Consider the following 16,390-nt stretch of genomic DNA (forward strand, 5'->3'; position numbering starts at 1 on the left):
GTGGCTTTTGTCCTCCCCACTCCACTTTTCTCCGTCTCTACCCTCCATTCCATGTTTCCTTAACATTCTGTGCCTTTTTTCTCACAAGAACATCCCTCTTGTACCACTAAAGCTGTGAAATGTCTGTGCTTTAAAGGGCAAAAGAATTATTTGTTATAAAACCAACCTACCTGGCCAGACTCTGCAACCCCTATTGTAGATACTCAGTAAAGAGTTTTATTTAAAGCACCTTGTCACAGATGTTTTTCCCAGTTAGCCTCAAGTCACGTTTTTTTTATTTCACATTTCATACACTAGTGAACTCAATGTTTTTCAAATTAAAAGATAACAAAGAGTGGTCTAACACAAAAATATGGCATATATTAGATGTACAAAGTGCCAGAAGCAGAGGCACATTTGACAACAAAAGGATTTCCAGATTGATACATTTCCTGCAAAGCTTCATATACACAGCACCCTGCTTACTTGCTACTAGGAATGGGTTTAATTTTAAAAGGAAGACTGCATGTTGCATATGTTGCGTGACCAGTGGAGCGACAGCAGAGATAGACAAACAGGCACAGAAAACAGAGCCCAGGGCCAGCACATGTTAAGCATGTTCATTAATTTCTGTAGTTTCTCCCCTGCTGGCCGTGCTTGCTTCCTGGACGTGCCATGGATCTTAATAGACCTTGGATCCCTGCTCCCTGTTTTGAGGCACACAGAAATGCCCTGAGAGAGAGGGAGGGAAATAAGAGAGAGAAAGACAGAGCGGGAGGCATTGTGAAAAATAAAGAGAGATGACAGAAATGAACATATAAAGAACATATGTCATAAGAAATAAATGAGAGAAATGAAACAGGAGAAATAATGGCTGGACGGCCAGACTGAACTTTACTGAACTAACTCTGCACTGTCTACAATTATAAATCCAAGTCAATGTTAATAAAATATTATTGGTATCAACTTTTATTTACATCTGCACAATGAGCAAGCTTTTGTACACTGTAGCAAACACTGACAAGCCTTTGGATGTTACGGTAATGGTTGCACGTGTAACGTCTTAGGCGCACTTTGAGTGAGCAGCTTGTCACGCACAGAGGCAGTTTGCTTTACCTTTAATGAGTCAGCTCTATAGGTTAACACTTAACCAATGATGCACAACCAGCTTAGAGCTGCGTTAACTGTGCAGGGCTAGAGGGCACAAAAAGGACCCCATCAGTGAGCTGCTTCCTGAAGTCCCGCTGTTCCACCAGGACCCTGCGGAGCTCCGTCTCTCTAAAGAGACTTCAAAGGCAGGCATTTGCAGACCCAGTGTAGGCGTTAACCTTTGACTCAGAGGCTCTCTCTGTGCAAACAGGGACAGTCTAATTGATGCAATGCACTGCAGAAAAGGAATAACTTGTCCATGTGGGTAATAGCCATAGAATTGAGTGCTTTAATTTCCATCTCTTATATGGAGACAGACAGTGGCTGTGCATCTACTGTTGCAAAGTGGCAACATTTTTTATGACCTAGTGACCTATAGTTTGCATCTACTAATGTCTCTGTTTATGGCTATGGCTTTAAGAGCTGATTTTAATTTTTTTTTTCCATTTATTGGGTTAAATCAGGTATCATCATTGTACCGCCAGTATAAGATTAAAAATTTAAAATAATAAATTTAAATTTTATTTTAAAAATGTTTAACTGTTACAAGTAGAAGGAGACAAAATAAAGAACTAATATAGAGTAAAATAATTTATAGAAATAAATAAGAAAAAATAAGAAACAGATATTTTAGGGGGGCCAGTACGTAGGTATGGATTTGAAGATAAGGAAGAATGGCTGGGTGCAATTTTCCACAAACCTCATGGCCTTGAGATGGTCAGATACCAGCACTGCTGCTGGAGATTGAGTCAAGCCCTCGTTGCTCCTTGTCTCCCCAGATAATGCTGAGTGGACACACAGTTCACTCTGGTTAATTTTCCACCTCATGTCCTGGCTCCCTCTCAGAGAGATGGAGAGAGTGATAATCCAGACAGATAAAGGGATGCGGTGACTGAAGGAAGGTCACAGGGGCCTTCTGTACGATTGCATTTTGTGTGTATTTCCTGCTAAACACATAACTGGTTGTTTTAGTTTGAAACAGTTGGTGGATGGATTGATGGATGCATGAATGGGCAGACATATGAGTCAATGGATGCTTATTTGTGATGCGTGTCTACTTATAGATGAACACAGGTGTCTTTCCTGAACTTGGCGTGCTGGAGGGGGAGCTAAAAGCAAAGTTGAGATCACTAACAGGAAGTTCTCTGGAATTACATGTTTTGACTTCATTCAAGAGGAAGGAAGGAAAGTTCAGTGCTTTGCAGTATGTTTTAAGAGGCTTCATCACAAATCTACTGAAAATGCTGTTACAGAGAGGCTTAGTTGACTTTTTTGTTAAGTCATAATGTTGACATTCATGGGGTTTCAAGGCTGTCATCATTAGGGTGCCATGCTATGTCTCTTTGCCAATTGACTACCATTCACACAGCTGACTTCAGCCAATCTGTGGCAAGGCATTACGGTAGAGCATCATGCAGCAGCAGAACATTTTTATGTGTGGAGTGTTGTGCATCCAACTATTTTTTTTCCTTGCCAGCAGTTATTCCAGTCGTCTGGGAAGTGTATTGTGTGTAATGACAGACAATCTGCACCCTTTTCTTTGCTTTCTGGCATGTCACACCAGCAATATCTGATTTAATGATCCAAAATCTGTTTTGAGTATTTGTGCTTGTGAAGGGCGTGGGCTCATTTAGCCAGGTCATCAGTCAACATGGAAACTTTACACATTTGTCCTAATTTTGTGCTACAACAGTACAATGACACTGTCTCAGGGCAAAGTGTCATTAGGGTTGCATCTATCTACACTGAATGACTCCCACGCGGCATCCAGTATTGAGGCTAATGTGTGTCCCTAAAACATTGTGGTTGTGCAAACACACACAAACACCCAAGGCCTTCAGCCACAGGTGGCAGGTTTGGAAATGGAAAGGATCGCTGAAGTGTTTCCCTTTGCCTTGGACCCCAAACACCTCCCATGGGAACAGAATGTCTTTGTGTCCTAAACTGTCTTTGAAGCCTTTGAATTGGCACTTGGTTGATGTTCATACTGATTTAGCTGTGCTCCTTCTTGTTCACAGGATACGGACCTACTGGATATAGCGCACATAAAAGATGCCAGAAATGGAAAGTGCACCAAAACACCGAAGGTAAGCTTAAGGCCGATGTACTTGGATATGAAAACATATTTAATTAGATGCTTTATGGTTGTGTTTTGGCAATGTGGTGCTACCAGCAGAGTTTCAGGAGCGGGACCACACATCAATCACGTCACTCCCGGCATTTCCATAAATACCCACAAGCCCCATCTCCCATCTCATTCTGCACCCCTTCCCGTCCACCCCTTTCTCTGTCTGGTCTCCTCTTCTCCTTCTTCCTCTCCATAGGGTTATAGGGGAGTCCGTCGTGCCCGGGTGCTACGGCGGATTTCCTAGTAGCTTCCCCTCAGCGCTTTCGAATGTCTATTCAGCAACGACAAGCCTTGTACATCTTTCTGTTTCGATAAACAATAAATCATTTAACTGTATCTGTTGATTGTGGTCCTTGCTAGTGAAAATATGTATCAAATCAAGAAAAAACGTTTCAGTATTTTTCTTGTTTTTGTCTATTGAGGCTCTGTGAACACAATGAGCAGTGTACAGAAAGGACAGAGGAGGGCATTTTTGGGTGATGATATGCTTTGTAAGTGTTCGTATTTATTTTTGCACAGAAATGAAAGCCATGAGTGGGTGTGAGCCCAACCGTGAATCAGACACAGTCTGCATCAATCTAGCCAAGAACTATTTTATGGATAGGATTATAATTGGTCATGTAATTGTAATGATTGACATTTAATTATAAGGCTGGTATGTACAGAAATGGATGTAGTTGTTTGTATGGTAGGTGTAGTTAATTTAATGGTCTCTTACATGACCTTCAGCACTTCATATTTTGCATTTAATTTTCTATGTATTTATGTGTAACTGTGTGTATGTGACTATTTACAGTTGTTAGACAGTGATGTGAAGACAAAATCGTGGAAGGGAAGTTCAAATGACACTCAAGATTGACAAACATGATCTGAATTCAAACCCACGCAGTAACAGTACATGGATAGTTTCCCGGGAAAGCATACAAGGCCAAGGGTATTCAAATTTCCATTTCACAACTAATTAAAACACTTTCGATTGTGAGCGATCTGAGAAGAACTCGTAAACACATTTTTTAATCTGGCACACTGTAATTATCAAGGAATTTGGCACATCCTAGTGTAGTTGCAAAGCCAAATTCAGTTTTCACAGTTAATTTCCCACTCACCAAGCGATGGTTAGAACAATAACCTGCATTCTTATCCACTTTCATATTATATATCCCTGCATAATGACACAATTTCACATATATTTTCTAGTCAATCTTGTGATGAGCTGCTGTTATATAGCAGCGGCAGTCTTCATCGCTTTGACTCAGTGCAGCAGGAGAAGCGAGTGGGGGTCGCGCCCTGCTGCTCTGTGTGGGGAGTGAGTAATGATGGAATGAGTACAATAACACAGAGAGGATTCATGCATTTCTAAACAGCTTACAGAGTGATGCTACCCAGGGAGGAGACATGACCACGTGACAGGTAAGATGGTCGAAGCATTGGAAATCCATTACTGGGAGATGGAGCGATGATGCACCCTGGGCATTGTAATGGGAGCACCAGTGAGACACAGTGTCTGAAGGGTTGATGAGACGAGGAGAGGAAGGGATGAAAGGGGGGGGGGTGAAGAGGCTGGGAGGATGAGAGGATCAGAGAGAGGGGAAGGAAAAGTAAGGCGAATTTCCTTCTATGTAAGGTCTGCAGAAGGCGAGAGAAAGGATGAGACAAAGGGAGGAAGGACACAGATATGATGTGAGGTCAAAGGAAGATGTCAGGCGAGAAGTACAGATAATACCAGAATGCAGTTGCTGTAAGTGGACAGCACATTTCGTGGCTTACTTCTTAAGCATTTCTCCTTCACACTTCTTAAGGATCTCGTCAGAATGGTGAAGGTTTTGCAAGGATCACTGCGCTGTTAACTTCAGCTTGAGAGAAATGCACAAAAGCTTAAAGAATATTCTCCAGTCAAACAAAAAGCTTGCACATAATACTCAGGAAAGGTATCTGAATAAGTGTAAATGAGTATGTGTGTTTAAAAAATATACAATATTGAGTGCCACAGCAAAGAAACATTTAAAACAGATTTGAATCAACCGTGGTTAAAAATGCTGGCTTACGAGGAAAACCATTAAAACTGATCAATACATTAGCCATGTATCAGTGCTGTCTGTCCAAGGTTGCATCTTAGTACAACAGAGGGTAAAATGAGGAGGAAGCTGATCAAGAGAGGAATCCAAGTTTAAACTTCATAGCTCCAATTTCTACTACAGCTGTTGTGTCTGTTTTGTATTTAGATGCTCTCTACTCTCTAAAGATCGTACTGCTCCTTCTACTCTCACTCAAGAGCTCTCTTAGTGGCATTCATTCATTCATTCATGCAAATTGCACGAAGCCAACACTTTACCATGATGAGATGTTGGACTCATGATGACGTGTCTGTAAAAAGCTTCAGAAGTGCTTTCATTGTGCAACTCAAGAGTCCTGCGTCCCAGCTGAATATTGTCAGACTGAGATACAATCATTCTCAACAGACTGGATTGAAATTGGCTCCAGATGGAAAGACTGCTTTGGCTGGCCTCTTTTCAGCTCTTGTGTCTACTCTAGCTCAAGTTACTTCATATTGTCGTTGAGCAGCATCGGAATTTCTGTCTAAACGTCATTAAGATTTGGAGCGTGGTGCTGTGTTCACCGGCTCGTCGCAGTGTGTGGGCGGCTTGTCTGCCCTCTGATGAACTTATGCCACCCTGCCCACACGAGCTCCAGCTCCTCAGTTATGATTCATACATTTTCACTGTAAACACACACACACACACACACAAACAAAAAAAACACCAATACATTTGACAGAGAGTAACGCTCGCTATCATTTGTACATTGCGTACACTTACAACTGTATAGACCAAAAATCCCACACAGGAGCACAAACACACTAAAGCACGACAAAAGCAGTGTCCTTTGTTCGACCATGCTCAGGATGATGATGCTAATTACCATGTGTCGACCCTGCCATCATTCAGGCTGATTAGATTGGCTGCTTGATAGAATGACAAGAGGCAACCTTTGTTTGACGTGTGGCTCCAGAAATAAATCACACACTCTTAGGTCTGGTGAGCAAAGCACAGCACTAATACTTGTCCACTTATTGTACAAATTAATAGCTAGCGGATTTGTCATATCCAATGCAGAGAACATACAGCTAAAATCATTTGCTATTGCTTCTAAATTTGAATTGTTCTTTTTACATGCTTTTGTGGTCATCATGGAGTATTCAAACTGTGTGGAAAGGAAGTGAGTATCTGTTTCATTTTTGCAGTGGCATCTGTAATTCATCCATCAGCATAATGAACATTATTTCTTTGTTGTTGGACAAAGAATGGAACAACAGCATATCTATATGCTTAATAGTCATAGGTATAATAAATTGACAGGGTCTCGCAAAAGTCTACAACTTGTATCAGAGATTATTCATTCTAGAACCTCCTAACATTTCATGGTGTTGGCCTTCCATTGGTATTTGGTAGTGCCTTAAAATATTATAGTCTTTATAAGATTTTAATTTTCTTTCTAACGTGTAAAGGAAAAATCTGGAGCCTAGATCTTCACTATAAACAGTAACATTGGACTAAACTATTCTCCTTATCCAAAATCACAACACTGGAGGCAGGTCAGGCCCAATTGTTCCAAACTATCCATTCATATTTATTAAATCAGCAGATTAGCTTGTTCCCTCTCATCAGCATCAACCAAACAGCTAAAGCCAATCACATCTGCGATCTCATGTACACTTTACCATCCAACTAACTTCTACATAGCTGTGTTCAGAAACCTTCTCAGGAAATGTCCTTCTGACTGAATTGTTCTTTCTTAGCAGATCTGGCAAGAGGAAAATGTAATCAGCATCTCACCATGTTGCTTACAGTAGGTGTCTGACGGACAAAAAGACATGCTTTCTCTCTGTCTCTCTGACAACCAGATTTTATATCTGTATGATAAATGTCCTGCATGTAGTGTCTGTGTAGTTCAGAGTTGTAATATACATCTTGAAAATGGAAAACCTCAATGGTTTTGTGTTCTATACCACAGACTCCATTCTCTGATTCCTTTTTTTTATAATGGATTAAAAACATCAAGCAGAGCTGGGTAGGGTGTACAGGGGGCAGAAATATACAGACAGAGTGTGGTCTTGTAATTCAGATATGCATATCTCACCCCAGCCGGAGTTTGCCATGCGCTAGCTGATTATTTTGTTGTGTGTGTGTTAAACGAGACGTCCAGATCACATAGCTTTTCCATCCAATGATACATGTATGATCAGACTGAGGTACTGCTGACTGACTGAGTGGAGCAGATGGCTGTATAGACTAACATGGTCACACACAGGAAGAGGAGTTGTTTGCGCAAAAATAAAATGATAATCATAAAGAATCACAATCAACCGAGAGGGGAACAAATAGATTTCTGGAGTCATGGCTTGTTTACAAAAGCAGACCGTCTGGACTGATGTAGCCACTGTTATCAGCAGAGAAACACATGGAAGTCACTCGCAACTCCAAAACAAAGCTGGAAAACAACCATAGCATGCTGCTACAGTATACAGTTACAATACCAAAGGATTTGGGTATTGGTGGTTCATTTAAAAAAAGGCATTAGGTTTTTCTTTTGGCTTTCCACTGTCACTGTCTTGATAGTGAATAAAAATCTAATGAACGGACTGAAGTCAGCAGCAGAATCGAGGCTACGATGTTCATTTCCTCCAGAGTTATTTGTTGCTTCAGACTTTTATTGTGAGGCAAGAGGAAGTTGCCGCCGGCTCTGTTACAGTCTAAGCTTGCAGCAGAGAGGACTGCTGCTAAATACAGAGCAGCTTGTGTGTCCCCAGCAGTGTAACAGGATCTGGGAGAGGCCAGAAGGCCATTATCACCACCACTCTGTCTGGCCAACAAAGTCAGCTAAAGCTCCATCTCCCACAGCAGCAAGTGCTAAACAGCTCCACCGAGTACACAGCAAGCTACTGAAGGGTTTACGCTTTGTCCTTATCCAATTCATGTTCAAAGCAGCTGTGCTATGACAGTGTTTAAGGCAGTGATTACATAGTTTAGACAGTAAACATGAAACAGGGCATACGGTATCAATGTCCTGGAATTTATTTTTGGAAATGTGGAGCTTTTTTTTTTTTTACCAAAACCAGAAAACAGACCCACATCCTGAGTCAACTGCTCTTCGAAAGCAATTCTTGAAGCCAAGTCACTAATATCTCAACGCTCTTAGTTAAAGCTTAAACCAAAACTAACATAAAAAGTTGTTTGAACACAATTGTACGTAAAGAATGCTTTTTATAAATCTTCTTTCTACAGCATGTTTTTTGAGGTTCACAAAAGCCTGTGTCAGAGTTTTTTTCCTCATCTGTGCTGTCTGGCATGTATCGATGAAGGACGACGTCACAGTATGTGTTCCAGTTGCAGCAATCACAGCCCTTCAAATCTATCGATGTAAGTGTGGGCAAGGCCTTTGTCCGACCCTGAACACCTCTGCATGACAAGATGCATGGAAATATTAGGTAGTATGAGTTCAGTGACAGTGATTAGTGTGCTTAGACAGATATTAAATTTAACATCTCTCACCAAAAATAATCTTATAAGAGCTTTGATGAGTATTCACACGCATCTAAGTGCCTCTGCTGGTGGTGGCATATTGTGTGTGTGTGTGTGTGTGTGTGTGGAGTATGATAATATCTGTGCTGTGTAGAGGTGTCTTGGGTTGTAACACAGTGATATATATATGAAAACAGCTATCTCACCCACATACCAGAGAGACTAATCGTAATTCAAACCCTGGTCTCACCTGCTGCACAACTACACTGGTCCCTAAGAGAAATAATAGCTGATCCCTGCTTACAGGCCGACATGCAGGGATCAGTGCTAACCTATGAGATTTAGATGGATGTTGGCCACACATCTTGCTCTCACTGATGGGCTGTAGATTAGTGTCACATGGTAGTGCGTTGAAATAGTGGACATGAGACCATTAGTGTTTTAATCCTTAAGAATGACAATTGAGCAAATGAGCACTGATGGTTTGACTAGCAGCTGAATATAAAAGGAAACTTTAGGAGGACAATCAATGATAATCTGTCTGTCTGAAGGTCTCTGTTAGGAAGGCTGAGAGAGAGAGCGAGAGGCAGAGAGAGAGAGAAAGTGTTCAAGAAACAGAGTGAGGGCATAATTTATCTTTGGCTTTGCTACTGGTAGAGTAGAGCTGAAATGTACTATATGGTTCGGTGATTAAACTAGAGCTGAAACAATCAGTAGATTAAACCAGTCCGTTCCTAAGTTGTGCAAAAAAGTGGATGGGCTGCAAGTGAACCGCGAGCGAGTCAAGTTTGTGTGTAAATAAAATTAAAAACTTTTATTTTAAAGTATCATTTCCTGCCTTAAAGTGACTAATAGACACCTACTTGACAGAGGAAGCTTTTATTTTATTTATTTACTCTTTACCAGGCTGCCCAGCAGAGTATGAGGAGCAGATTTTAAGCCAGACAGTGGGATGGGGAATATAAAACAGACAGCACAGAAAAAGAACAACACCTGCAAGAGAACGGGGATGGGGGGGTGGGGACTACAGGAAATAGTAGAAGGAAACACCAATTGCAGAAAGCAACAAAATCTGCAAGAGAACGGGGAGGGGGGCTCAAGGCGGAAAAAACAAACAACAAACAAACAAACAAACAAACAAACAAAAATAAAGAGAGACAACCAGCCGAACAGTAGCAATAAACAGCTGACATAGGAAGACAATTGTGAGAGAAATGAAAATGAGAAACAGTCAAGCAACATAAATAAACAACACAGCACAGCCGTGAGAGCTGAAATATTAAAAATTTATTTAAATAAGTAACTGAAAGAAAAACATCAAGAATAATTCTACCAGGGACAGTCTTTGTTTGTGTGTGTGTCTATATGTAAGACTGTATGTGTCTGTGTGCGTGTGGGTGAATGTGTCTGTATGTGTATGTGTGTGTATATATATATATGTATGTGTGTGTGCATAAGCCTGTTACAGAATGTAGTTCTTATTGAGAAAACCGCCAAAACGCCACGCAGTCATCAACATCAGTGCGCAAGTGACGACCCCAACCCGCACACTGCGCAAGCACAGCAACACCCAACGCCCGGCAGACCCTCGCGTATCATGCGCGCAAGGCCGAGCAAATGAGAGAAAGCAAGCGGCAGAACACTACGGCGAAAGCCAGCGGAGAAAAACACCAGCAGCAAGTCCCAGCCCAGCAGCAAATGCGCTGTCCAGGCAAGTGGAAAAGTGGGGGCCGCCACGTCAGCCCAACATCCCCCATGCACAGCACGCCCCCCGGTCACCATGCAATGCCAGCCAAACTAGCAACTAGGCATAATCAACTAGCTCAGCTGCATGTCACCATCAACCCACCCACCCGTCAAGGGCCGAGAACACCAGGCTCACACCCAGAACAAACTGGAGCACAGCTCCGCCCCGCACCCGCACTGGATATCCTGGCAAATAACTTTAGACTGATCGACTCCACGCCACATTGCTGCAGTAATTCAGGCAAAAGGAGCCCCAACTAAGTACTGAGTGCTGGACATGCTCATACTTTTCATGTTCATACTTTTCAGTTGAGGGGCGGCACGGTGGTGCAGTGGTTAGCACTGTTGCCTCACAGCAAGAAGGTTGTGGGTTCAAACCCCAGTTGCCCCAGCCTTTCTTTGTGGAGTTTGCCAGCTTCCTCCCACTGTACAAAGACATGCAACCTAGGTTGATTGGTGACCCTAAATTGTCCTTAGGGGTAAACGTGAGTGGTTGTTTGTCTATGTGTGGCCCTGCGATGGACTGGTGACTTGTCCAGGGTGTGCCCCACCTTTTGCCTGATGGCACCTGGGATTGGCTCCAGCCCCACGCGACCTTGTATGCAGGATAAGTGGTTGACGATGGATGGATGGTCTTTTCAGTTGGCCAACATTTCTAAAAATCCTTTTTTTGTATTGGTCTTAAGTAATATTCTAATTTTCGGAGATAGTGAATTTGGGATTTTCATTAGTTGTCAGTTTTAATCATCACAATTAAATGAAATAAACATTTGAAATATATCAGTCTGTGTGTAATGAATGAATATAATATCCAAGTTTCACTTTTTGAATGTAATTACTGAAATAAATCAACTTTTTGATGATATTCTAATCATATGACCAGCACCTGTATTTGTTAAAGGCAAAGTCATGTAGTAGATATTTTTGAACTGACTGAAATGTAAGTCAGGTTTACAAGGGAATATTTTACATATTTCCCAGCAAGTGGACACCACAGGGAGAAATGCTCTGACAAAAGCTATGATGGCACATCTGGGTAAACTGCACGACCGATCTAACAACTAGTTTACCGAGAAATGTAGGTGTGATATGTGGATACCCCTTTGGAATCCACATTGAAAGCGTCACATTGCTGAGCAATGAGGTTTCATGTGACAGCATGCTGAAAAGGAAATTCACCAAGGTGAGCCTCTCTCAGTTTTGGTGTATTGTGATGACTGAGTAGCCCTCCATGCAATCAAACATATCCTACCATTCAGCACAATGTGTCTTTGTGAATGTGGCTTCTCAGCTCTGTTCCAGCTGAAGAGTAAGCATAGGCACAGACACCCCCCGACTTTGAGACTTATAAACAGGAATAGCTGTGGCCGGAAGTTATATTTTCAGGTCATCCGTCACGTTCTCTTGAACGCGATATTTCAGGAACGCCTTGAGGAAATTTCTTCAAATTTAGCACAAATGTCCACTTGGACTCAAGGAACAAGTTTTTGGCCATAACTCAAGAATTGAAGACCATATTTCACAGTTGGTTGGACAATGAATTGGTGACACTTTTTACTCAAAGGTCACTGTGACCTCAGAATTACTTTGGCATTTTTGGCCATTACTCAAGAATTGGAGCAGTAATTATAATACAATTTCACACAGATGTTCAATGGGATACAATGATAAAGTGATGACATTTTTTACCTGACAGGTCAAAGGTCAACTTCACAGTTACATCATAATGTCTGGAAATGCATGTTTTTGGCCATTATTCTGTCAGACCGTTTGTCAGGTTTATTGCAGCAAGTACACACTAAAAACTCCTAGGTCAAAAATAACCCATAATGGGTCATTTGTGTTGGGTTAAAAAAATCTTTCCAATCTAATCTAATCTTTATTTGTAGAGCACTTTTCAAAAACAAAAGTTAGAAAGTTCTTTAACAAGTGTAAAGACAATAATACCTAAAACACAATAATACAAAAACAATACAAGATAAAAGCAAGAAAACATTGGGTTGAAATAACCAAGAAATTAGTAAAAATCAAAATTAATCTAACTTGTGTTATTATGCCAGTATGCCTTATTTCAGAAAATAAAACTTTGTTTTACATTATATCTGTCACGTTGTGGTGCAGGCAAGTAAAGTAACTCCAAAAGGTACAGACAGGATGTAAACACACTAAACAAGACTACAAAGTAGAACGGCCAAAGACTGAAGGAACTAAATACTAACACAGATGAACATTGACAGAACACAGGTGGAACAGATGATGATGATGGTAATTAACTAAACACAAGTGATGCAAATGAACTAAATGACAGAAACCATGGAAACAGATGAGTGGCTGGAAAACAGAACAAAGGAAGACATGTGACTAGGGGTGACTGTGACAACATTACACACTTCAAGCACTTTTACATTTTTACTGCATTAAATTAAATTAAACTCTATTTAAAAAATTTAAAAATACTCTCTAACATTCTCTCTCAAACATTCAACAACATTCAATAACTGGATTGAACTTAAGGCTTAAAGTCTTCAAACATTGGTTGTGTCATGTCATGTGTGACTTTACACGGACTTTAAACTAGTTAGATGTACATGGCAACCACAGAATTACCACGGCTAACGATATGTGGACACAGAAAAGTTTACGTTAAATCAACACTGAAAATACTCGCTTACCTTGAATACACGGCGAAGTTGCACCGAAGAAGCACAGGCCAAAACAGATCAAGCGCCAGTTATTTCAAACAACTGTTGTGAGAAAATTCCAGAACAACTGCGGGGGGGTTGCTATATATTCATGCCAATAAAGTTCATTTGAAGATGGGTTATGCTTTGAAAAATAACCCAGAAACCCAAACAACCCAGGAATTGGGTCAAAATATTAGCCCTATAACCTAGAAAATGGTTACTCTTTGAAAAAATAACCCATAATTTTAACCCAACACAACTAACCCAGAAAATGGGTTGAAGATATAACCCAGGAGTTTTTAGTGTGTACAAAATATATCAAAATGAATGAATTGGTGAATCTTTTGACTCAAAGGTCATTGTGACCTCAAAATGAACTGAGCGATTCCAGATTTCACACACATGTTGACTGAGACGACATAATGAGTGAATAATAAATAGCACAGTACAGGCTTTCCTACATTTCGTCCATTCTGCCTTTCACTTCCTGTCTTAGTAAGTGAGTTTCTCCTACAGCGCAAAGAGTAGCCTCACGTCTAAAAATGCCAGGTGAAAACAACCTCACCTCATTTATACTGTATAAGAATCCATTTTTACATAATATTCATATAAGTATATGTGTACCTGTTTAGCCAGTATGTGTATAACAATCCTTTGATAATCAGTTCAACAATGTATATTCACCGGAATTCTACATATATATCATCATTAACATCAATATAGTGATGACTTTGATTTAGCCAAAAATGCACTTTATACCTTTTATTCAGATTCAAACTAATTGGAAAGACCCTCAGACTTTGTTAATGGGAATAAACTTATTATCAAGCCAACTTGTTTTTTCTGTCTTTACAATAGCACAGCAACTATTTTATTTGGCCTGTTAACATGCTGTGCCTTTGCAGTGTTTTCATGTTACTGGTTATTAAGCCACAAAATGCCCTTTTTTGGTTGCAGTGCTATTTACTGAGTTAAATATCCATTATACTTTAAGCCCACATGTTGTTAAATGAAATTGAATATGTGGTAATTAAGCTTATGGGTGAACCTTGAACAAATGACTGAGGAGAAATCTGGACCTTGAGGCTTGACCAGTTCCGAATCACAGCCTTTGATTTAACCACCTATTAATTTTTCTTGTGTTGTTCAGGCAGACTCATTGTGCTACTATGTGTATTATTATTATGCTAGACAAATAGACAAAGCTGTGTAAGATCAGTGTTTTGTTCAGGATCAGTATTGTCGTTTTTGCTAAAAGAAATGATTGTTGCCACTTATAGATTTATCCTATAATAATTTCAGCTCTCCTCTAGAGTTTTTATTACTTGGTGCTACGGACACATTTCAGTCTGTTCCAGAAAAGTGCAAGAGAGAGAGAAGAGCGCAATTAATTGAATGGAAAAAAAGGGGAGAGATTTGTTTGTGGTAAATTTGAATGAATATTAGTGTGGCTCGTCCTTCCTCCCCTGCGGGCTCTGCTCAGAGACATTTTAGTGCACAGAGGCATGAAACTGATTGTCAGTTGACAGGGTCTGGAGAGAGAACTCCCACACACTCCCATTTTAGATATGATTCACGCTTACATACACACTAGACGCAAGCACACATGCTGTCAAACTCATAGATCTTTGAAGTATGGTGGTTACTGAAATAAACATACCATCACAAGCATGTACCATCCCCTCCTATGTCTGACTCTCTCTCTCTCTCTCTCTCTCTCTCTCTCTCCTTAGTCAGTCTGGCACTCTTAATCAGACAGTTCAGTCAGCGCTAATATGTGAAGACACAGAGAGATTGGATACCGATTCTGTTGCTCCTCACTATGGTTTTCATCAGGGGGACTGGCCGCAGGGCAAATGGCAGCTTGCAGTAAGAAGTGATTAAAGTAAACAGGTATATGGACTCATTGATTTTTATACAAGAAACTGCAACACCATTTGTCATCAGTCAGAGACAAGCAATTGATCAGCATCACGCATTGATGTAACCTCCTGGCAAGCAGCAAGCAACTGTAGGGAATGAGAAAGGGCCAGAGTAAAGAAAACAAAGCAAAGAAAAGCTTAGCATGATGGACCCTGATGGGTTTGATTCTTCAGTCAATTACTTAGGTGATCCCTGCACACAGATGAATTCCCCTGGTGCAAAGCAGGCTATCTCATTACCGCTCATGGAGAAATCGAAGGTGATGCTCGCTCTGTCTTCGGTGTACCTCAGAGGCTGCTCCTGTTCTCAGCTAACATGAGACAGAGCTGCTGGACCAGGATGAATGGGGAAAAGAATGACTGAACGAATGAAGAGATGAAATAGAGACTGTAATGATGAACAGAGCAGCCTGTGTAAGCCCAGTGGGAGAGTTACCCAAGTGGGTCCAGAGATGACTATCTTGGTGAAAAGGCCAGAAGGAGCACAATGGTGCACCTGTGCAGGTAAAGTTCCCAACTTTCGCAAAACCCAAGCTGGAATGTCTTAAACAATTTACTCAGGAACGGAGAATTCTATCCAGAATTTGTTTATATCCCTTTGTTTCATTGTATTATTTTAACTTGTTAGGGAAAAGAATCAAAGAGAGAACAAGGGATATGAGTTTGGTTGTCTGCTTTATGGATCAGCCAGAACAAATGAGAATCATTTTTCACCTGAAGCTTCACAAACAAGCTGTTACATCCAATAATATAAGACATTCACAGTGTTGTATTTGTTTCTTAGCTGTTCCTGTTATTGATTTTAGTTAAGTCAACTGTGCAATATGCATTGTATCAGAGATATCAAAGAAGGTATCACTGGTTAGATGCAATAGAAAAGTCTCACAAAATTACAGAGCGCTTCAGAGACACAGCAACAGGAGAGGAATACACATTTATATCATAACTGTGCAGCCAAAAGCTTGACTGGAGGTCAGAAAATCCTGCAAGAACAAAAGTACTGAAAACTATCAATGTGGACACAAATGCATTTCTGGCTTGTGATGACCCTTTTCTTTAGTCACTGTGCCGGTGTCAGTCTATTCGAGAGAAACTTGGCACACGTCTCCATGTCATCAGATGTGACATTTTGTTAACCCTACAAAGGTCGTCCCAGTGGAACTGGAGCTGATCAAGATGTGCGCGCTCAGCCTAGAGAGTAGAGCTGCTGCCAGCAGAAAGTCAGCATTTTAGCTGGTAAAGAAAAGTCGGTGTTAAGACAGA

At 40.8% G+C, this 16,390-nt stretch overlaps 1 protein-coding gene across 9 annotated transcripts in view; it reads left to right on the forward strand.

Moving 5' to 3' along the window:
* The window catches only part of LOC123977373 (1-phosphatidylinositol 4,5-bisphosphate phosphodiesterase beta-1), a 171,373-nt gene that overhangs the window by 86,132 nt on the left and 68,851 nt on the right, over positions 1-16,390 (forward strand). For all 9 annotated transcript variants that reach the window (XR_006826648.1, XM_046059997.1, XM_046059994.1 and 6 more), the window contains one exon: positions 3,147-3,215. Coding sequence is in view for 3 of the 9 variants with exons in the window: in XM_046059992.1 (XP_045915948.1) it covers positions 3,147-3,215 (69 nt within the window). In the remaining 6 variants the exon portion in view is untranslated. The remainder of the gene's footprint in view (positions 1-3,146; positions 3,216-16,390) is intronic.

Source organism: Micropterus dolomieu, linkage group LG10 (assembly GCF_021292245.1).
Source record: "Micropterus dolomieu isolate WLL.071019.BEF.003 ecotype Adirondacks linkage group LG10, ASM2129224v1, whole genome shotgun sequence".
In the NCBI taxonomy this organism is placed as follows: Eukaryota; Metazoa; Chordata; class Actinopteri; order Centrarchiformes; family Centrarchidae; genus Micropterus; species Micropterus dolomieu.